The sequence below is a fragment of the Polyodon spathula genome, chromosome 19, assembly GCF_017654505.1.
Source record: "Polyodon spathula isolate WHYD16114869_AA chromosome 19, ASM1765450v1, whole genome shotgun sequence".
In the NCBI taxonomy this organism is placed as follows: Eukaryota; Metazoa; Chordata; class Actinopteri; order Acipenseriformes; family Polyodontidae; genus Polyodon; species Polyodon spathula.
The window spans coordinates 12,148,109-12,172,280 of record NC_054552.1 but is presented as its reverse complement, the minus strand read 5'-3'; the positions used below and the strand labels follow the sequence as shown (position 1 = coordinate 12,172,280).

At 36.2% G+C, this 24,172-nt stretch overlaps 1 protein-coding gene across 1 annotated transcript in view; it reads right to left on the bottom strand.

The window, feature by feature from the left end:
• Positions 1–433: 433 nt before the first annotated feature.
• Positions 434–24,172, bottom strand: part of pdhx (pyruvate dehydrogenase complex component X) — a 58,933-nt gene continuing 35,194 nt past the window's right edge. Inside the window, exons 8-12 of the mRNA XM_041218848.1 lie at positions 22,489–22,636; positions 20,435–20,493; positions 14,380–14,538; positions 6,450–6,514; positions 434–3,061 (exon numbers count right to left, since the gene is read on the bottom strand). Of these exons, the coding sequence (XP_041074782.1) occupies positions 2,797–3,061; positions 6,450–6,514; positions 14,380–14,538; positions 20,435–20,493; positions 22,489–22,636 (696 nt within the window). The 3' untranslated portion in view covers positions 434–2,796. The remainder of the gene's footprint in view (positions 3,062–6,449; positions 6,515–14,379; positions 14,539–20,434; positions 20,494–22,488; positions 22,637–24,172) is intronic.

Below are 24,172 nucleotides of genomic sequence, written 5' to 3'. Positions count from 1 at the left end.
AAAAAAGAAAAAATAATGGTATTGACAGGTATTACTATACAGTAATTTATAAAGACATGACACTAGCGGTGGTATAATCCCCATCTCATGTGGCACACTGGGGTAATATAATCCTCATCTCATGCCGTACACTGGGGTGGTATAATCCCCATCTCATGCTGTACACTGGGGTGGTATAATCCCCATCTCATGCTGTACACTGGGGTGGTATAATCCTCATCTCATGCTGTACACTGGGGTGGTATAATCCCCATCTGATGCTGTACACTGGGGTGGTATAATCCTCATCTCATGCCGTACACTGGGGTGGTATAATCCTCATCTCATGCCGTACACTGGGGTGGTATAATCCACATCTCATGCTGTACACTGGGGTGGTATAAATCAGTTTCCTCCTAATAAAGAGCACAAAAACTGAAACATAACAACAATGTTGACAGGGTAGTCAGGGAATTAAACTTTATTTATCTCTTAATTATAACACATTAACTTTAATAATTTACAAAACAATGTTCAGACATGAATCATATAGGATAATATCCAAGAGTGGGGAAGGAATGCCTTTCCTTCCCTGTAACATCACTTTGAACCTCTTGAAGTTAAACAGTTAGCTAGAGGTGTGAAAGCTGCATCCCTTATGCAGTACCCCATCCCACCTGTTGGAGATACCACCAGTTTTGTGATGCAGTCAAATAAAGGGTACCTTTAGGGGACCAGACAAAAACAACACAGTATCCTGATGAATGAGACTGCCAGAATGCAGTGTTATGGCGTGAAGCTGCTGTACCATCGCACAAAAGCAAAATAACAGGAAATAAATGTCAAATTCTGATACATATTTCTCCTGGATGATTTCCCAGAAAAATGCGTGGTCGTGATGATGTCATTCTCAGCGAGTGAAGCTTAGAATGATAAAAAGCTCTGTACAACCAAGACCTTTTTCTCTTCTACACAATAGCTTCCTGTGTAACTTAGATACCAATGGCAAGTCTCCAGTCATGTGTTGGATCACTAAATCGAGGGGAGAAGCGGTATGAACTAACCAAATCATGTTGATTTGATCACTGGCATTCACAAAAAAAAAAAAAAAAAAATTTTAACACCTGGGGTGTACAACAAACTAGAAAAATGTGTCGTACACAGGGCTGCAATATACTGTGCTTACTTACGGTCCACAGTAGCTTTTACACGTTCTATCAACTGTGAAAGGGCCCTTCACTGATTCACTGCTCTTCATATAGAATTCCGATGGGTAAGCTGAGGAACTATATATAACTGTATAGGAAGTGTGCCAAGGTGGGAAATCAGCCACCTGATATTTTGAAAACAATAATTCAGTGGCGATATTTAATTTGTTGCAGCACATCAAATGTTTGTTTTATGGGAAAAAAAGTTTTTATGGTTATAAAATGTACTGATACCCCATTGGCTCAAAGTTAGTCATTTGGTTTTCAGAGTAAAACTTAATTTATTGCAATTATAGCTGGGTTCCTAAAATATTGCATTAACGGTTCAAATACAAGTCAAAACAGCACATTTTGGCCAAAATGCCTAATCTCCCATTTGATAGGCACTTATCTTTTCTAAACATAGATTTACTGCGTGGTCTAGCAGAATCATGACATAAGATATTGGCCACCTACAGCAGAGTTCATTCACTGAAAATGATCTTACAAGTGCACCAAGGGAATGGACAGAAAACAAAATAAATACATCAAGAATAACGATGAGATTGTCCATTCTGTGGTCTTAAAAAAAAAAAAAAAAAAACACTTTTGTAACAGACTGCATTCACAACTGCTGTGGTCAATTTAATGTTTAGGTTTTCTTCAGTAATACTAAATAAAAACAAATGTTTGGGCAAATACCTTAATCACAGAATGTTACTGAGAAACAATATATTGTTTTCCAAAACCTTCTTATAATATTACTGAAGAATGTTTGGGGTTATAGTTTCTTTCTGATTTGGGTAAGAAATATTCAGTGAAGTCTACAGTTTCAGAGGGTGTGCTCTACACAGTGAGAAAAGGAACCACATTCACACAGAGAACATGGGTATTGTGATGAGAAAGGTGATCAGCCAAATATCATCCTAAGAAAATTTAAAACGTTTACGAACGAGAGCGGGCCATTCAAACCAGTAGTGTCAAGCCACACATGCCATTTCAAGATTTTCCAAATTGAAGTCTGCCATAATATTCTATGTATACTAATTACAGTGTTAATCTTGATGAAAAAATAAGACATACAGGGTGGACCAAAAGTCTTGCAACATTGTCAGTCCCTTTTTTTCTTTTCAGGTAACAGTCGTAGTGCTTAAAGCAGACACGTTCAGATGGGTTTAAAAGAACAAGGACAGCAATTGGTGAGGATTTGTTGAACTAAAATGAACAACCTCCATTTTGCATAACTTTTGACACATCCTGTGAAGATAGATAGAGGGTGACTATCAAGTCAGTTAGCGACTTTGTGCTGCTGTTGTCCATCACAAAGCAATGCAGCTAGTGTTCTGGGACTACAGCATAATATCTTTAATTGCTTAAGAAGCACACCGTCACCAAAAGGATAGTTTAAATCAAGATGTTAAAACTGAAAATACTAGAATGCAGGAAGGTTCAGAGTTTTCAGATTTCACAGGTTTTTCCACAACAGCAAGTGCAAAGTGGCCAACCAACTTCATCAGCCCCCTTTATATCGGTTTGGAACTTTATTACACCAAGTAAACAGAGGATGACATGGTCCTCCTCCCCTCCTCTCCAGTTCACGTCGTTCCTCTCTAATCCATCCCGGGAATATTCAGATGAGTGCCATGCGCTGGGGCCTCTCCAGGTTGGCTCTGAACTTGTCCAGGAACTGAGCAGCCAACTGGTCATCTAGCAGGCGCCCGTCACTGGACAGAGTCACCGTCATGATCTGCTGCTGTCGCAGTGCAGGGATGCCATCAGAGTCTAGGCAGGGAGAGAGCTCGGGCCGTGAGCGCCCCACTGCCAGGATGCAAGCCTGCGGGGGGTTAATTACTGCGCTGAAGCCGCTGATCCCAAACATGCCCAGGTTAGAGATGCTACAAGAGGAAGAGACATGGAGAATACTTGTATATACCACATCTATACAACAACCATTCACAAAATGTCCTGTTATGTTCTTAAAGAGTAAGTAATGGCGTTATAAGTCTTGACGTGTTGCTACAACTGTTTAAACAATGTACCTGTAATGTTTTTTATTCATTGTTAACATCCTGACAACTTTTTACACTTGCAACAAAGTCTGTTTCAAAGCTCTTTTCAAAATGTCCACTCTAGTGCACTGGGGTTTGAGATCAGTACTCAAAATCACTGCAGGAAGAGCGATTAAAAAAAAAAAAGAAACAAGTGCCCTAAGGCTGTCAGTTAAGCCTCCAAAAAGAAATTGATTAATTGGACACATAAAATATAATTGTTTGAATAAATATCAATGATTGTACCGCCCACATACATTTTTGACACGTTCATACTTGGGGGGACGCACTTAGCTACACTATATATTTGTGTTTTGTTTTCCATGTTTTGGACTACTGTCTGATTGCGGCTGTGATGAGTTTAGTTTGACTTCGTTTTTGCTCTGTGATTCTAATGTTTTTTTATGCCGATGTAGAACTGTAGCACTAGTTCTTGTTTATATGTATATAAAGATGCCAACCCCCCTCCTTCTGCTCACACACTGACATACGGACATGTTTTTTTCTAAATAGTTTGGGAACCGTAATCAAACTCAAAATACCCAATTCCAATGAAATGCCCGTTTCGGATCCCATTCCAAATAGCTCCACAAATGCACATCATTAGTTTTATCAGCTGTGGGCAGATAAATGGTGTGGTCATCAATCAGGAAAGATAGACGAAGCACGCAGCCCAGTTTGAAAAATACCCAGTAAAAACATAAAAAAGCAGCACTATTCCCCAGTTTAACAGTTAATTTTGAAACTCTAAAGAAGTGCACGCTATTCACAGTCTGTTTTCTTCAGCGTGCACAATTTATTTACATGTTGTTTGCCAGGAATACAAGCCTGTCATCCTACTCTGGATCCAAGATGGCGTACTTTTTATCTACATCATATACACAGAGGGCCGTACTTACAAAGCATTTTCAAAACTGATTCGCTGGTAGGATGAGACTAGCAAATCAGATGCTAGTTAACAATAGAAGAAAAAGAAGAGCACGCCCACTGCTTGTCTTTGGCAGAAATATCGTAAATAGCAAGGCAGAGTGTTCAGTGCAGTTTCGTTAACAAACCTAAATAATGTTATTAACTATGCACATTCAAAAATGTAATTATTTAATAGATTTTCAAGTTAATCGTATCAGCCCTAAAGTGCTCTGGCTTTTCTGTTCTGTACCACATCATGGATCGTTATTGCTGTGTTACCTGTTTGAGGCAATTATCCTTACACTGTCAGTGGACATTTTGAAAAAAGCTTTGAAAACAGGCAAGTTAGAAGTGTAAAAAGTTGCAAGGATGTTAATGAACATCTTCCAGAATCTCTTACTCTTTAACACCTAAAAGACAGTTCTTGGTCAGTATTATCATGTTTGTTTGTATTCAAACTGACTTTTTTTTGATAATATAAATGATAATCTTTTATTGCTAATTTAAAAAATAAAATAACAGTAATTTTTATTGCTAGTAAAAAATAATATATATATATATATATATATTATATATATATATATATATATATATATATATATATATATATATATATATATATATATATATATATATATATATTAAAAGAATTATCATTTATATTATCCAACAAAAGTCAGTTTGAGTACAATCATAATATAGTATCATTCAAAAATGCTAACTAAAATACAAATTAACATTTTGTTCAGTTTGCTTCATTAGTTTCTCCAGACTAATAGTGCCAATTTAATTAATCATTTTTTAAAACCAGTAACATGGTTCAGATTTAGGGCCTGGTTCATAACATTTTAAAGACTGATCAAAGGAATAATTTTCCACCACTGTTAACAGCCCTGTACACACCTACATAACCCTGCTAGGTTTCACTACCTTGAAATATAAATCTGAGGATGGAGAATATGTGATCTGAGAGCGTTTTCTTTTACTAAGGGGCTACCTAATAGTACAGAAGGGCTGTTTCCATGGAAACATGAACACTGGTCATTGTTAGAGCTGCCTCTCTGAGATGAGGCATCCCTTATGCTTTATTGCAATACTAACTGCTATTTAATAAATGTAAAAAAAAATCTTATGAAAAAAATATGCTCCCAAGGTTCAGTAATGGACAGTGTCAGGATGACATTAATCTACAATGCCACCTCTTTTGGTTTTCAGAAGATGACAAGTCTAAGGCATTTACAATGGGCCTTGGATGGCTGGCTATGTATATGAAAAAAAAGAAAAACTGTTGTACTCTGTGTTTCATGATTTTCTGCTGAGAGTAACTCCCTTTATTAGTAAGAAGTAAAAGTTTATAGCAAGATGTGCTTGACTTATTTTCATATTGTATGTTTCTTTTAATACAACAATTAGTCATACTCTACCATTGGATAAATACCATTTTTTGAATGATTTAGTTATATTTTTATATAAGTTGTTGTTTTGTTGTTAGTGCATGATATGGTTAACACAGATGCTTTTAATGTTTACTGTTGTACAGAGATTTATCAGAGTATCAAAACATGAAAAAACTCTAAATTATTTCTCCCCTTCGTAAATCAAATTCATGTTGTACACACTGCTAGAAGCAACAGGACAGATACAGATCTAGTGAACTCGGCCTGCCTGCAATGAAATGATAAGGACCCCAAAGCGTTCTTAATTTCCTAATAGAGTTGAGTACTTACTGCTGTTAACAGAAAATAGGGGGTGGCACCTGATCGCGCTAGTGATCTAATACTAAATCAAAAGTAAAATGAGCTTTGAAGATCTGGGTGTCACATTTCTGTTGACATTTATTATTGTCCTTAAGATCTACAGAGGCTGTGGGAACTGAACAGACAATAGACAATTCAGCCAGAATTCACGATCCTCCATAGATTGTGCTAGAATTGATAAAAACAAAAGAGAACTAGAACAAATAAAGCATCCCAGGAGTAGAATGATTTCTGAAAGTGACATAAAATGGATGAGAATCTCAAAGGTACACTGTGGCAGTGAAATTGTTTATGTTTACTGTACAACACCCACAATGGAACTTAAGTGAGACAATCAGCTGTGTATTGAATTTTAAAGATAACGTTTTGTCTTTTTCATTAGGAAACCAAAACATCACATGACTACAATATTGCAGCCTTCGGTCAAAGGCCAAAGAGAGGGGTCAAAGAAATGTGAAGGCTGTCATTACAAAAACATTTCACGTGGTTTGCAAGACACCTCCACTGAAATACGGTATTTGTTAGAATAATCCTCTCCTAAGCATACCGTTTCTCTCAGCCCAGCTTACCTGAATGAGCCACCTTGGTATTCCTCTGGTAGCAGCTTTCCATCCCGAGCTTTCTGGGCCAATGCCTGAGGAGACAGCACACAAAAACAGTTCAGATCCAGTATCAGGTGGCCCTATATTCTGGGGCTAAAAAGCAGAGTAGAAATCTTCTTCACGTACAGATTAACTGCCCAGCTCAGCTGCACTCGAGTGCAAACAAACCTTATATTGTACCTTCTATCTTTTTTTTTTTTAAATACATTTTGTGTGCTCAATTATTTTACCCCCCCCCCCCATTTTCAGTAGCACCAGATTCAATGTGACGCAACAAAATCATCCCAGAAAAAATCATGGGACTACGGTAGCTGGATTGTACATTTATGTTTTGTTTTTAGTTTTTCATTATTTGAACAGTGGTCGTATGGATTTACATTTCTTTCCTGCAATCACACTTGTTGGGCATTCAAACCAATACTGACTACTTGAGAGACAAAATATGGTCACAATCCACAGGTTTAGGCTGTTTACCCAGACATGTGGTTTCATTAATTTTCTTAAAACCAAAAGCAGCATATATACATTAGCTTACAAAAACCTACAACCACAGCCTTAAATGTACATTACTTCTGGCAAATAAATGGTAAGAGCTGCTTTAATTAAACAATTTTGAATGACAGAACTCTGTTCCATACTAAACCAATTAATCTTTTAGGCTATTCAAAATATTAACCAGCACCTGCCTTAATGAATTGCTTTCCTGTTAATACTGTATGCCGTAGCTATTCTATGCATGTCAATAGACTTTAATACACAGTCCCTGAGGAATTACATTTAAATACAAACTTAGAATGTTCTATAATGCCATGCTCACCTACTCACATTAGTAGAAACCACACTTAAATTGAATTGCCTCAATTTGATGTTTTTAATTACCAGCATCTCAACTATAACAATCATGAGAGATCTGCCTAGAACAGGGGGTGTTGCCTGGCACTGGAAAAAGAGTTTTCCTAAAAGAGCTGAAAATGTCTACAAATCAAAAGCACATTTTCTGCAATTCTCCTCTAACTATCTTGTTTGGTTGTAAAGCATCCAAAATGTATGATACACAATAAAATCACTATGCACTAAGGTTCGCCACAGCCATTTTGCAATGTGAATTCTGATCTTTTAACTGGAAAATGTGTAGGGACTAGACAAACTAACTCTGAATCTCCCACACACTAGGACTAGATTAGATGTTCAGATTTGTAGGTTTTATAATTTAGATAAATATTGAACACATTTTTTTAAAATCAGAATATATACAGAGAGTAGGGTGAATTAAGGTTCATTCTGATCATCCCCCAAAACATCAGAGCTTTGTTTTTTGAAAATACAGGTAATTTGTTTAAGTAAATACCCTGTATCTATAATATCAACCTAACATTAGTAAATGGGTTGTCAGGTTAATATCTAATTTAAATAAATAAATAAATTGTATTTGAGATTATAAATGTATTTTTATTGGATAAAACCATTAAATCTGAACCACCTACCATACTTGAACATTGTGAACTGCACTTTCATATGCATGAGAAAGCTGACCAGGTTATAGAAGACTTGCATATCCTGTCCACACATACAGTATTTAGAACTACAGAAAGTAGCTTGATACCTATCACGTTTCAATGACATGATCATGTGTTTAATGCTCCACCCACGTGAACTTCTAGATAAACGCTGACAGCACTATGATAAAAACAAGCACTATGTTAACACATGATTTCCTGCGTTTTTGCTAGTTACAATTTCAATCATAACTTAAAATGTAGTCTTTTTCCACTAATAGTACAATTTTAAAGACTTTAGAACCATAACAACATGACTATTGTATTAGTGTTCTTGTGTTATTCACCAGATTGAAGGTGTAGAGAGCAGGGGTATTTATTAAATACAGTTGAAAACTAATTTTCAGACTTATGAACAACATCCCTACCCAAGGTGTTCATAACTCTGAGGTATATACAAATAAATTAAATTACAAAATGAGCTTAAATATTCAGTCTAAACAGCTTATAAGAAGCATGCAGAGAACTCTAGTTTTCCATATTTCAATAAACAATACGGCCAACAAAACAGAAATAAATTAATGTAACTATTGAACCATCGAATGCTTGAATGACATTGACTTCAAGGGTAAGAAGGAGGCATTTCCTTTGTCATTTTTTGAATTACAATCACAATATTTTGAACCTTGCGATACATTTAAATGTGTTGTAGTTCTGAGCAGCATTCCCTTTACATAGCCCCTGCCCTGTAAAAGATCCCAGACTGTCACCAGTCTCGGTGACGTTACTGCATTCTGTGGAACAAGAGAACAGTATGGGAAAACAGTTTGGGACAGGGAGCACCTTCTGACTTTGTTTTTCTCTGCATACCCTAAATGCCATCCGGTTTAAGCATGATATTCTTGGTTTGACTGTTTCCTTTGCAAATAAATAAACCGGACCTATAGTAATAAATATAAACATGTACATCCCTACAGGTGAACGGGTAATGGGTGAGCTTGGGCATTTACAGGCTTCAGGTTTGCTGCTTAACAAAACAACACTAAACATGTTAGACCTGCACAGTGAAGTGCGTAATAGGTAAGATTAATGGAATTATTGAAATAGCTGGGACCACTTAAAGACAGGGGGTTCTGCATGAAACATACTACTAAACATATATTAATTGTAAAAGCCATCATATGGTCACATGACTATATAACACAGTTTCCAGTTATTGCTAACAAAACCTAACTATTTAATTGGGAGAAAATAAAGAAGTGAAGAATTGTTTCAATAACCACAGTATGGCAGCCACTTTAGATAACAGGTCAAAGTGCAAGGTTAGATATTTCCAGAATACTGAAAACATGCAGTTGCAAGTTGAAATAGTTATTACATAAGAGCAGTAGAAACAGCAGCACTTCACAGTGATGCTTCAAGCATGTAAATGACCCTTATAAGACACAATCCTATGGAATTCTAAAAGCAGAGGGCTAAAGCAAATGGGCTATATACCGATTATGACTAATATATCCATATATATATATATATATATATATATATATATATATATATATATATATATATATATATATATATTACTATATCAATAGATCAATTAAGCACAAATGGTACACTTGTTCAAAGTGAGACAATCACAATATAAAATCTTTAGTTTTAGATGTATTTTTTTCTTAAACATAAATAAAGGCTCAACTCTAACTGTTGCTGACAGCTGCAAGAAAAACTGGAGTTAGTACTAATGCAGATTGCGCTTTATGATACACATGTTAACTGCCCACCTTGTAAATAACTGCATCCTGTGTACAGCTCGCCACAATGCTTCTAAAATTTGAAAAAGGGCGTGCTTATTCCAAAAGCTACAGTATGGCTTTTAGTGACTTCACGGTATCCATGAAGCTGGTGTAAAAGCAACCCTTATCAAGTCCTGTTTCTCATAGTTTAGTTTCAGATTAAAATTATTACTTATCCAGGCCAGATGCTGAAGAAACAGAATTAGAAACAATGAATAAGGCACAACTTCAGAACTTGCTCAGTGCAAAGCTAATGGAAAGAACGACCGCATACATAATGTAGGGCTTTAATTACTCAGTTGCCCCACTGTCTGAACCACACTGCCACGTTCATCACTTTACAGTTTATGATGAGATGTTGTTCTCAAATTGAATACACTGTGTAACAATTTTTTTTTTTTTTTTTTTTTCCTGGGTAGTAAATACAGTATAATGGTAAATCTCGAAAAACTACTCACTTCTAATTCTTTTGTAGTCATCTTTGTATTACTTTAGTATAAATACATGTTAATTTGGATTCATATGTTGTTTTTTTCTGACTTTATGTGAACGAAAAGCCACACATTTTCCCATTGGAAATAGTGATATTTCAAAATATCACTGTCCTGGTCACAAAAGCAAAGTCTGTGGGGAATAATAGCCATTTTCTATACTTCTGAGGCATAAGCAATTAGGAAATAACACTTACTACCCAGGAACAAAAATTGTGTTACATAGTGATATCAATGCAAGGATGAAAAAATAGATAATTCTAGTATTTCACATTGTTCAGATTGATACATTTTTGAATATTTAAATAAATAACAATAATTAAACAAAAAAATTTAGTTTAGGGCATATATACATTAAATATACAGAATAAAGAAGTGGAGATAACAATTTTGAATAAAAAACAAGCACAACTAGAAAAAGGACTTTTAGTGAACAAAAACAAACCACTCCAGAACAATAATCGAATGAGCATGTCATATCTGACTGAATGGTTTGTAAATATGAAGCAACATAGAAATGTGAAAAAGATTGATTACTGAGGTTAAAGGCATGTGGCAGTGGAAATTTACATTTTTTACTACACAATAGCTGTACTGGAACTTTATTGAGGGAATGACACAATACAACTGCGTACCAACTATAAAGGCCAGGTGTCAAAGAATGGGGTTTGTATCACTGGACTGGCCAGAGGTTAACACAATCAGGCAATGAAAAGCTACATTTTTACAGGAATTAAGTAATGGAACTTAAATAAGACATTCAAAGCATGCAGCTGTGTACCAAATATTGAGACAGTAACTCAAAATGTATTGTCCTAATGCAGCTGTAGAAAAAGGCAATATAAGAACATAACAAATGTACAAATGAAAAGGAGGCCATTCAGCCCATTCGTGCTCATCTGGTTCCTAGCATTGATTTCAGAACTTTGATAAGCTGGGTCTTAAAGAATCCAAGTGCTTCTGCCTCAACAACATGATTAGCTAGCCCACTCCATGTTCTCAACACTCTCTGTGTGAAGAAGTGTCTCCTTCCATGTTCTATCTCCTTCATTTCCAACTGTTTCCTCTGAAGCTGGTTTGTGTATCAATATGGAAGTCATAGCAGGAATACATGGCTTGACACTGAGAAACAGTGCAGATATATATATATATATATATATATATAGTCATATATATATATATATATATATATATATATATATATATATATATATATTTTTTTTTTTCAACCCTTAAAATCAACCTTGACCTATAGAATCACAAAATACAGATGTGATACATTGATGAGCTAGGTATTTATCATACCCGAAACCAAAAAATGACATGCTCCCATTTGGTGACTATATTAGGTTACAGGTCAAAGTGAAGGGTGATCTTAGATTTTACCCATAACACTAAAAACATTAAGCTGCCAGCTTAAATGGTTTATGAGCTATTAACAATAGTACGTGGTAAAGTCATACAAACTCCCTTAGCGGGGATGCTTGATAATCAAAGTTGGGGGTATTATTAAAGGCTAGTAAGTGCCGTAATTAACAAAGGTTTTGTTAAACATTTTCCATGTTTCAATGCAAAGTAAAGAGGAAATCACAAAATTGACTTTAGTATTATATTTTAAGTGCTTCAAATGCCACATGCATACATTTTATAAGATTTATTCAATTGAAAAGGAGTTCTGTGACTTTCTCATTTATGAAACCGATTTCAATGTTGTTCTCATTTGGTCTGGTTATTTGTGTCACACACCGTTTGGAGAGGAATGAATGCAATTTTGACTGAAATGAATACCATATTTATATGAAAGCACCTGCAATGTCAAGTCCCTGATCAATCCCAACCTTTAATAATATAAAAGAGAAGATTAGATGAATAAAGACTATGTTTTACCAAGGGCTTGGATTTATCCATTTCTCAATGTTTTCAAGCAGTCACCTCTGACCCATTTAACACTGGATTACCCTTGAGTAATTCTTTCCTTTTAGTCTAACATTCCTTATGTGGTTCTTGACTAGAATTGTCTTCCTTGAAATGTGTTACAACATATATATTGCAGCCTGTTAATAATCTGTTAAGCATTTAAGATTCAAACATATGTACGGCACAATGACTCGTAATACTTACATTTTCTCTTGAAATGTTAGTGTTTTTGGTCAATGACCACACAGCAATAAAAAAACTCAATAACTGAGAGGAAATGGGATTGTGCTGTTGAGCCACACACCAGCAGCACTTTGAGCCTGTAATCGAGTATGCTTCTAGCAGTATATTAAACTTAGCTACTCTGGGCCAGCTCCAAAGGGATGTCATTATTTTTTAAATGACTCTGGATGCAGTGTCTGGATGTGCTTGCCACAGCACGTCTAAGAGACAATAATACTTTCAACCGTTTATCTCTTGATGTCAAAGAATATGGAATATGTTTCAAAGAACATGGAAAATCTTTGCACATGCAACCATATCTCACAGAAAGAGCAACCCACATACAGCTGCTGTGGTAGTAAATTTAGAAGATTCACCCACACCAATCTGGGTTGTAATACAAGTGAAATGAGGTGTATTTAGCGCTCATGACAAAAAGCACCATATTGAAAATGCTCCTTCATTTTACTGTAATTCTTCCAAAACGATGCACACTTTTACATATTTTAGCAGCACGCTATACACAGTACGTGTGTTATATATGAGGTGTGGTGTGTATCTGAGTGCAGTTTACATGTGTACCAAAAATCACAACCTACATGAATATTAAACTGTTTTTCTTGTAGCTGTTGGCAAAAGCACATTTTACAATTGAGCCTTTATTTATGTTTAAGAAAAAAATGTATTTAAAACCAAAGACTTTATATTGGGATTGTTTGACTTTCTAGCACAGTTTATGCTTGACTGGTACATTAATAATATAGTATATAGACACAGTTTAAAGTATGATTGATCCTACCAAGTATTATTGTGTGCATTACTCCTGTGCTTTAGCATACCAAATGAGCTTTACGTTCTGATAATTACGGTAAGTTACACATTGCTCCTCAATATTTTACGATTTGATCATTCACAATCAGGCTATGTTGACTATAAATTAAACACAGTATAAGGGCCCTTTACTGTTGTAAATATTTCCCAATTTCTTTATGTGCAAGACCAACAGCGAAATAACTATGTTGCACCACATATCCCAGTTTAAAGTATGGGCTTAAAGAAAATAAATGTAATTAGAGTAAAATGATAATCATACAAAATAATGTCTTATTACAGCAGAGCACAGTTATCATAACCCTGGTTCCCTGCTTCGCACAGCACACAAGGCCGTGCGTGGTTGGGCTTAATCAGAACCTAGGTTACAACAGAATTATACGCTTAATATTAAAGCAAAATTATTATCATCTCTGTAGTCTTGACTTATAAAGTCAGAGCTCACTCCTTTCTCAGGCAGGCTGAAAGAAAAATGGCACTGATCCCCTTGCGATGGTCACTGATATCTCCTGGGGGCGGAGACGACGCAGACAGGGCTCTAAAAGAAGCAGCTTTGATACAACTACTCACGTAATTCTTGATTTAAGAGTTATATCCCATTTGGTAATGGTTACATTTTGTACTTGAAAAGGAAAACTGCATTTCACCCTTTTCAGAATTTGCAAATAGTTTACTAGATATTGCTCGTAGTTTGAAAAAAGGTGTAATAACCCTCACTGTACGTCATTTAACAAATTAGATGCTGTTGTACTGAGTGATACTCTATACTGTGCCTAAGGGTGAAATAAACAAACTAAGATATAGCTAAACCCAACCATGCCATATATGTGATAAAATAAATCAGAAGAGAATGCTGCATCAATGTATGGTTGTAAACGAATGTGTGTCATGAAAGTTTAGGCCATGACCATTTTTACTGTACCGTCCAAATAAGCAAACAGACAAGGTGATGGATTTGCTGTATGATTCATTTTAACAGCTCAAGTGGTTGACACCAAGTCTCCCCGAGATGTATCAAAGAAGATGTAGGTAATAAAATGTAGGTTATAAAACATATAATAACGTGCACAATAATGTGCGGAAAACGTGAGTTTGTAAAATCTCATGTCCCTCCCCACTCCTCTTTGGCAGAGTCCAGTCTTACCTTGGCATTAGCTGCAATCTCTTGCACCCCTTTGGTGGCGGCATCTCGTATGATGGGCGTGAGCAAACCCTTCTCGGTTGCCACGGCAATGGAGATGTGGATTGAGCCCAATGACTGTGGCCCCTCCCCGCTCCAAGTCACGTTCACCTCTGGCATTTCCTGGCAAGAGAGTGGAAAGATTGGGAGAGGTGCGGCACAAACCACTGAGATTCTGTCATTCTAAAGCAATGCACGGAATATTAAAGAAATGTCTGCAGCACTACAGTTTGCTATGAACATTTTTCAAAAAAATAATTATATATTTTTTTTTTCATTGGCTAAAATGCATTAAAAAATTAAAGATATGAAGCTAACATGTGGGCAATGTGGTTAATAAAAAAGCCATAATAAGCCAGTTGGCCCTAGTGTCTGTATTTCTTCTTGTACAGCTGACCCACTTTTTTTCTCAAGTCTGAATGCACATCTGTGGTTGGTCTTTTTTTTTTTTTAAAAGGATCAGTTGTAATGAACCAGGCTAGTTTATTTTGGGGTATTTCATTTCATAATTATATAAATATGAATGGAAGAACGGTTGCGTTTGGTGTTACCATACTATATTAAATAAAAACCCATAAAATACAAAATAAAACTACATTCATGTTTGACTTAACACACTTTAGAACCATGTTTCACACAGCAAAATACACCCTATTTGTGTATATTATGGGTAGTTTAAAAGCACAATTGTCAACTTCTTTTTATTGAACCCCACGTGATCCTCTGAGAAAGTTTAATAAGAGCATCATGAACTTCCAGGCTGCTATTTTAATCTAGTAAACAAAGCAATAGAATGTCTGAAACGCTGTCAAACACCAAAGCTGAAATGTTTCAAATAAATAACTCTGTGTCATATGTAGCTAACTCACACTGCAGTACACATTTTAGATAATGCTGTCTAAGCCTTGTCAACAACACATTAATCCCATCATTCAAGCTAGGCATTTACACAATAGCAGTCTGTATTTACCAGCACAAATAAGCAACAGTTTTTTTTTTCATATATATATATATATATATATATATATATATATATATATATATATATATATATATATATATATATATATATATATATAATAATTATTGCTGATTACAGGAGCCTGTACACTGAAGTCATCTGTGTCACAGGAAGTGTTGGCATGAGTTCATCAAGTTAATCACATTTGTAACTGATTTCAAACACTTTTCTCTCCCCCCCCCGCCCCCAAAGAAAATTTCCGAACGACAGGAAGCCAACCAGCCCATCTAAATTCACCTGGTTCCTGGTAGGTGATTGATCTCAAAATGTTGGGTCTTAAGGAATCCAAGCGATTCTGCCTAAACAACATGACTAGGTAACATGACACTCTCTGTGTGAAGAAGTGCATAATTTGCTCTATCCTGAGTCTACCTCCACTTAATTTTCAACTGTGTCTTCTGGTCCTGATTTCTGTACTGCACTCAGGGTAAGGGTCAACTATGTCAAGTCCTTTTAAGATTTTAAAGACTTAAATCAGTCCATCCCTAATTATTCTTTGATCTAGGCTAAATATATTCAGTTATTTCAGCTCATTCATTTAAACCATGGCATTGGTCTGGTTGCTCTTCTTTCAACAATCCAGGGCCACAGTGTAATGTAATGTAAATGCAAGTGGATACAAATCTTGCTTAAAACACAGAAAGCAGAGAGTACTTGTAAGAGGGGAAGCCTCTCACTGGGGAAGTGTACTCAGTGGGGTGCTGCAGGGCCATCATGTTTCTTATCTACATCAATGACTCAGATTGGGGGATAATTAGCAAACTTGTCAAATTGCAAACAATGCAAAGTTTGGCAGACACACTTACCACCAACCAGAAAATCCAAAAAGATTATCGGGGTATTGATAGCTGGCAGGTGTGCTGTTTGACCACAATCAATATTCATTTATTAGTCACACACAATATTTATTTTTGATAGAAATGAGTGACAAATCCCGAGCCTGCTTTATTTCAGGATCTCATTTAGTTTAACAATTGCACTTTTGAGGATATTAGAATCACAGTATTTGTTTCAAGAGATATTTGTACTTTTGTAATGATTTATCTTTAAAAAAAAATAAAAATATATATATATATATATATATATATATATATATATATATATATATATATATATATATAATATATATATATATATATATATAAATGTCACAAGACACACCCTATTGAGTCATACATCTTTTATAGACAACAATGTGTTTGAAAGATGCTGAATCTAAGAGATGGGGCTTGTATCCATAGTTATAAACCTGTTCATTCCTCTGTGAGCCTGTGTATGCCCTGGAGTGAGCTTACAATGATTCTGGAAAAATCCAAGACAACCAAAACACCATCCCAAGTCACATTCACTTGCACTGGCATGTTTGGGTGATTACTCAAAATTTGCATTATTAAATCATGTTACATTCACTTCAATCTAATTGGCATGTAAAAACAGCATCGTGTTTGATCACTAGGATGAATCAAAGAAAGCTTTCTCTGCCCTCCCACGATATGGGCATGATGAATCTTAGAATGGTACCTATTCCTGTTCTCTCTATTCCAGCCTGCATTCCAGCTTGCATTGGGTTATAAAAAATGCATGTGCTCATCACAGGTCACAGTGAAGCCCTTTGCGATTTGTTGTTCTGGGGCAGCCTTGAAACAAGCACATTCATACATGCGCTACTAATATACATAGTGCTTAATGCTGATATGGTAGAATGAAAAACACATGAAAGAAATGAGTCTAAACCATTTCAGTAGGCAGGTGACAATTAACTAAGACAAAATATATACAGTACTGCAAAAAGTAGACTACCTTGATAGGATATTGTTTTTAATAAATTTAACTCAGTCCTACATGCAGAAATGAAATTAAAGCTATGAGCCAACAATTTCTTGGTGAAATGACCAAGCAAGTGCAATACTATCTGAAGTGAGTAAGAGACCAGGTCCGACATTACAATTTTCCCTTTCCCGTCCAAAAGACGTAAAGCATAGGTCTCTAGTCGTTTTTTATCCGAATATCACTGACATTTGCAGAGCTTAGTAATTATAGTAATAAAACAATGACTTGGATCGCATTATTGACGAGTTTGGTGATAAAATGAGTGATCAGGAGAGGATGTGTCAGTATGCAAGTCTATAAAGAGGTATGTGAAAAATACCGTGAACAAGGAGTGGGGCTTGGCTAGAGATGCAGTACTGAGTGTCCTTTTGCAATTCAATGCCTTTTAAACATGTTGTACTCTGAAAAAATAAAAAATAAATTGGACCTGACGTGCCTGACAAGCGCGGAATAATAAATGGACAGCAAAGGGTTAAGCCATAGACATGTATCTCTAAGCAGAATACAGAATTAAAAAATACTTTGCATTTAAAAAAAAATTCTAATAATAAAACCCAAGAATATTGTTTTGAAAAGATGAATCCCCATTACATTTAGGAAAATAAGTTTTGTTTCTTGCAGCTATGCAGATACAATTTGAATTAGAATGATTGAAAACCTCTCTGAAGAATTTGGAGACTCTGATTTATTTATTAAATCCATGCACCCAGTGGAAATTCAGGGCAGTATCTCTGGATAGAGAATGATGAGAAATGCTGGATACCCATTATTATTCAGAATCTTCTGGAAGGGAAGTGGGTAACGTAACATTTACTTCTTTATTTATTTATTTATTTATTTATTTTGTTACCTTCTTGCAACTTGACGTTGACCTTTCCATATAATTTTTTTCAGATTTTTATTATTGGAGCTTTTTCCAAGAGGTCAAAAAACTTGGTAAGGGGTAACTTTAGTTATTTAATTTAATTTTAAATGTCTTTTTTTAAATACACAATTCCCCCCAAAAAGACACCTAACACAAGTCTCCAGGTCAAATAATTTTTTGGTTAAAGACCAATTAAAAGGTTGGGGGGTCTAAAATTAACCAAAATGTTACCCCTCTATAACTTTTGACCCCTTGACCCGATTAGGCTGAAAACTAAAATTAGTTCTGTTTTTTTGCCATGAACCATCCTGAGCACCGAGTTTAGTGTTAATCAGAAATGGTAAAATCCAATACTTTGTGGGTGATTGGTAATGGATTGACACGATTATATTTTCTGCTAATGATATTTTTCCAGTATTATCAGTATAAACATATATGCCATTAACAGCAGCAGCCACAGGCTGACAGGCTGACTAAGTAAGTACAAGCCAGCTGCTGAAGAGACTAATTTAAAACAACAAGGTACCGTGTTTGTGTGATTTTTGTTTTGTTTTGTTTGCTGGTAAACGGCTTAGCCGTCCAGCTGTAGTTAGGGACAGGGAAAGTTTTGTTAGTACTCCAAAGTGAAGTTGGGTTTTTGAAAGCTGTATAGTAATTGTATGTTTAGAGCTAGGTTTCTTCCTCTTGAAGTTTAATTAAGCATTATGCATCTTACTTTAACGAGACAGATGAATTGTTTTTTGTAATCTCAAATACCATTCCCCTGCCTCTCTCATTTGGAAAACACTAGCAATGGATTTCAAGGTGCGGATCTTAAAGTTCCAACTCTATTTCTGTTCCGCATCTACAACAAAAATAGAGGTAGCATGCTACAGTAGTAGGACTATTATTCCAATTATGACATGCATTAACAACAGACTTCATAATACTGTGCCAGTGGGTGTAATTAAGAAGGGGCTACACTAATATTTTGGGTGCTAATGACTTCAAGATTTTAGAATTACAAAAACACTACAATTTTACTTTCTAAACTGTGGTAAATGTAAATCTCTAAAGGGTTGTGAAACGTAATTATTTGTTAAATGTTTAAGATTCCTTTGCAGCACAAAAAATAAAATAAAATGCTGTATTAAATTTGTGCCAATACTTCTATTAACTGAGTTGAAGATTATTTGTGACCTATGTACTATTAGAAAACGATTCAGTACCATCAGTCAATCAGCTTCCAGCTATAGCGGGCATTAATACACAGTAGATTCCTGCTGGAATGTCACTGCATCACCTGTGAACCCAATTTAAAGTCAATCTGTGCAAGTACTGGCTTTTTAATTTTGACTAAAAAGACACAAAATCGTTCCAAGTGGATTTTATTATCCATCAAAACCAGCCAACCAACACTTAGCATCAACAAAAGCAACCAATTCTGTACTTGCAACTGCCGAGTCAGCCATTCACAGCCTTCACATGGACAGTTCAGTAGTATTGCTCCATTTAGATATCTGGCACTGTTTAGGTAAACTATAAGCAGCTCTGACAAGTAAAGTTATTTGCTTAATAAAAGGTTTTTTTTTTTTTCCCCACCCTCACATTATGTTTGTAATCCTTTACGAACCTTATTTTCCTAAAAGCGGAAGGGTACCCAACGAGTTATTATAAGTGCAATCTAGTGCAAGGTTTTAAAGCCAAAAAAAAAAAAAAAAAACATAAAAGTAATTTTCTAATAGCGGCAGTGCCCTCTCGAAGGTTCTTCTGTGACTTTCATTAGTGCCCATGCCTTTGGCTCAATTTTTAACTCTAAACCAATACAATTTTTAAAGAAAGTCAATCACTACTATATTGTTGTAGTAGTTGTAGTACTATGTAACAATTCTTTTCAACAGAGCTCAATGTTAAGAGCTTAAAGACGACAATCAAATTATTTTATGATTGACCTACAGAGCGTTCCGCTGGAAGTGTGAATATCTCAAATGTATTTGTAATTTATATTTATATATAAACTGTCCAAACTGGATTAAAATGTTTACTTGGGGAACAGCTTACTCAGGAAAGTCTGTTGTGAAATGCCTGAGAATGTACGATTAACAACTGCGATGATGCACTGCTGCAGTTCTCTGCCTTTGCCAGGTTGAGATTAATAGTGAGTTTCATTGGCCCGTTTGTTATTTTTGTGAGACACCATTCCTTAACACAAGATTTGCAACACAATTACAGAAGATCAGAAAGTCTCATTTTTGTCTCAGCATGACGATTCTTCAATTTGTCCCTGGAATACATGTAACAAATACTGTATTGGTATCACTTACTTTTAATGTAACAGCAGCTGCCTTGATAATGAAATCATTGACTGACACCTTGATCGCATCTGTAAAACAAAGAAGAGGTGCAAGTTACAATAGCAGGCCCTGCAAGATGGCCTTTGATTTGCAGTGCACAAGCTGCCTGAAGTCAGGCAAGAATGGGATCCCAGCTGATCAATCTGAGAAATCAACAATAATGGGTCTGCTGACAGCCAGCTCTTCTGGCAGTCAATGTCCTCCACACTAATGACTACATAGGGATATTTCCAGGAAGGGGATTACTGTTCATAGCAGGATACGGCCTCTGCTCCACTTTCAATTTCTTTCTGAAGAGCAAGGGGGCAAAAGGTTAAGAATACATTTCTCCACACGGCTCAGGAAAAGGTCACCGCTGCATAATCCTCCCAGGGAGTGTGGCTTTTAGGTGGGACACCTCACCGCTGGCATTTGTACATGCTGTGTTCTATAGCTCAAAGAGTAGGTAGCGGGAGGAGGACCATGTCAAAGGGCTGCAGGCTGCCCAGACAATTTAATTATTGGTTCCAGTCAGAGCACTTCAAGGCCTGATTGGGGCAAATGTCAGCCCTTTTGTTGGCCCCTCCGATATGACCTCTATTTTATTTCATTGTTCAAATGGAAAGAGATTTATTTAATACCAAAGAAGGGTTGTTTATCCTGGCATGCCAAGGGCCCTATCCTGGGCTTCCAGGACAAAAAGCTGTTACCTTTTGTACTTCTCCCTGCAGCTGTTTGATCACCATCAAATCACAGGCTTCACATCATTTAAGCGGAATTTTGACACAGTTGTGAGATCAATCAACTGCTCTTAACCGGATGAGCTGCGACAGACTGCATGGTGGCCTTTCGTTCATACATGTTCTTACATTGTTATGTTTTCTTATGTGCTGACTGAGGGAGACTTGGACTGTTTCAGTTAGAAAGTATATCATGTCGAGCGACAGTAGCACAGAGCAAAAACAGTGCAAGTCAGAACAGAAAGTGGTACGTCAATCACCAAGAGAATACATAAACTGCGCTTCAGGACACAGGAGATTGCTAACATGTTAATATTAATTCATCCACTACTTCTGGACCTGGATATTAGCTGTGCTCTACATAATGTGTCATAATATGTGGTTTATGTATTCTCTCCCAATGGCATGTTCTTGTATGTGCTAACTAGGTCCACACGCTGTATGTACCACAATTTTTGTTTCAATAAACCAATTTCGCCTAACTACGCTGTTTCTTTTGTGATGCATTAATGAAAATAATATTACATACCTGATATGTTTGATCACCATCAAATTCACAGGCTTCACATCATTTAAGCGGAATTTTGACACAGTTGCGAGATCAATCAACTGCTCTTAACCGGATGAGCTGCGATGGGCTGCATGGTGGCCTTTCGTTCATACGTGTTCTTACATTGTTATGTTTTCTTATGTACTGACTGAGGGAGACTTGGACTTTTTCAGTTAAGAATAGTATATGCTGTGACCTATTCTCGGGATATTTCTGTAACTGCTTAGTGGATAATGTTTATCTCGAGCAGTGCTGCTTTTGTTAAGATAAACAGCAACCCCCATAGTTTTTTGGCCACGAGAACATACAAGCTAAAAAATAAGTTATGTGAAAATGCAACACCAATCAACAGCACTGACTGCAACATTTGATGCAGTTACTAAAAGTCTTACCATTTGGCAACACCCCTTTCCTTTGACAATCTGGGGTCTAAACTATATTCTCCAGCTGGAGTCATTTGTTTTGTGACCAGTGGACCTGGGTTAGATATTTAGTTTCCCGCCAATTCCCATGTGCAGAGTGTCAGCTAGGAGTGCTGATTGGTCAGCTCCCAGCTGACATTCCTAAAGTAATTGACTCTGAGCTTTCCGGCTGAGGTCTGATACAACCTTTTTATAGTTTTGATACAACCCCCATTTAAAGTGTTTAAATTGTAAAAGTATCATTTACACTTGTTTGAGTTTTTTATATTGCTGCACTTTGTCGTCAACTATGCTTTGAAGACAGTAAACATTGGTATGGCATGATGTCCCCACCTTTAGCAAGATCCATTCGCAGCTGCTGCACAGCCCCAAGGTCACAGTCGATAGAGGCGTAAGAGTGGGGGATGGTGGTCTTGGACTCTGTCAGTCTCTTGGCAATCACACGTCGCACGTTACTTGAGGGGAACTCTGTAAACGTGCCCTGTGGAACAAACACACACAATGCACAACAATACAGCAGTTTAGAATAGGGCAGAACACTATCAAATGCAATACCATTTTGATTTGTATAGCGTGGTACATTAAACAAACATATAAGGCATGAGCATAGCTGAGCATCTCAGAATTCAGGGAAATACAGGAATCTTTTCATTTTCTTCCTTTATACACGCCTTATTGGCAAACTTTCCAAGAACCACCTATGGGATGGATTCAACAGTAAAACAATAACACAGGACAGTGCTATATGTCCTTCTGGTTCGCAAAGTCAAGACAGGTGCTAAATTGAAATTCAGCTGAGTGTTCAGAATCTGAAGAGTAAATTCAGTTTGCAATAAGCAGCTGAGCTTCTGTAAAATGTTGCAACATTAACAGATTCTAGTAATGTTTTATGGAAAAACCAAAATTGGCTCAACATAAATACATTACTTAAAAAAAAAAATATATATATATAATAAATAAAAATATATATATATATATATATATATATATACATAAATCAGTCACCTTTTAAAGAAAAAAAGAAAATGAAGTGCCCACAGCATGCAACTACCCCTTTGATACCCGAGGAATGCTCTCAGCTCATTCTTTTTCCACAGCGTGTTTAAAATTAATAGTTAATATATTTTCCATTTTTACTCTGAAGAGGACAACTAGCATCAAGAGACTGTGATTTTGCATAATCCCGAAGACTGAATACAACAGTATTAAATGCAGCTTTTGAAATGTAAATTTGTCAATGAAATTTGGGCCTGTGAAAGCAGAGGGGAGGCATAATCCTGCTCCCCCCAACTGGTCCAACACATTTTCCTGAAGGTATGTTTTATAGATATACTTGTAGCATATTTACATTTAAAAAAAAAAAAAAAAAAACAGTGCAAGAATGTTAGTGGCACACTGACAGTGCCCAGACAACAAACGCTGAGTAGGTTGTGGAATCTGCTACCCAATCAGGGCCAGGCAACAATCCCTTTAAGAGACAGAATGCGCTTGTGTCACCGCAAGGCTTCGTTTTGAATGTAGAAGTGGCGATCATGTCGAGCGACAGTAGCACAGAGCAAAAAAAAAACAGTGCAATTCAGAACAGCAAGTGGTAGTTCAATCACCAAGAGAATACATAAACTGCGCTTCAGGACACAGGAGATTGCTAACATGTTAACATTCATTCATCCACTACTTCTGGACCTGGATATTAGCTGTGCTCTACATAATGTGTGTCATAATGTGTGGTTTATGTATTCTCTCCCATTGGCCTGTTCTTGTATGTGCTAACTAGGTCCACACGCTGTATGTACCACACTTTTTGTTTCAATAAATCAATTTCGTATAACAACGCTGTTTCTTTTGTGATGCGTTGATGAAAATAATATTACATACCTGATATACCCTTCCTCTCAATGGATGAAATTATAGTATGTAAACACCCATGATTGTTAGGGGTCTATTTAAATCATGGAGAATTTACATATTTTTCCTGGGTAGGTTATGGAATAAAATTATGATTTTGTGGACCCGTTTA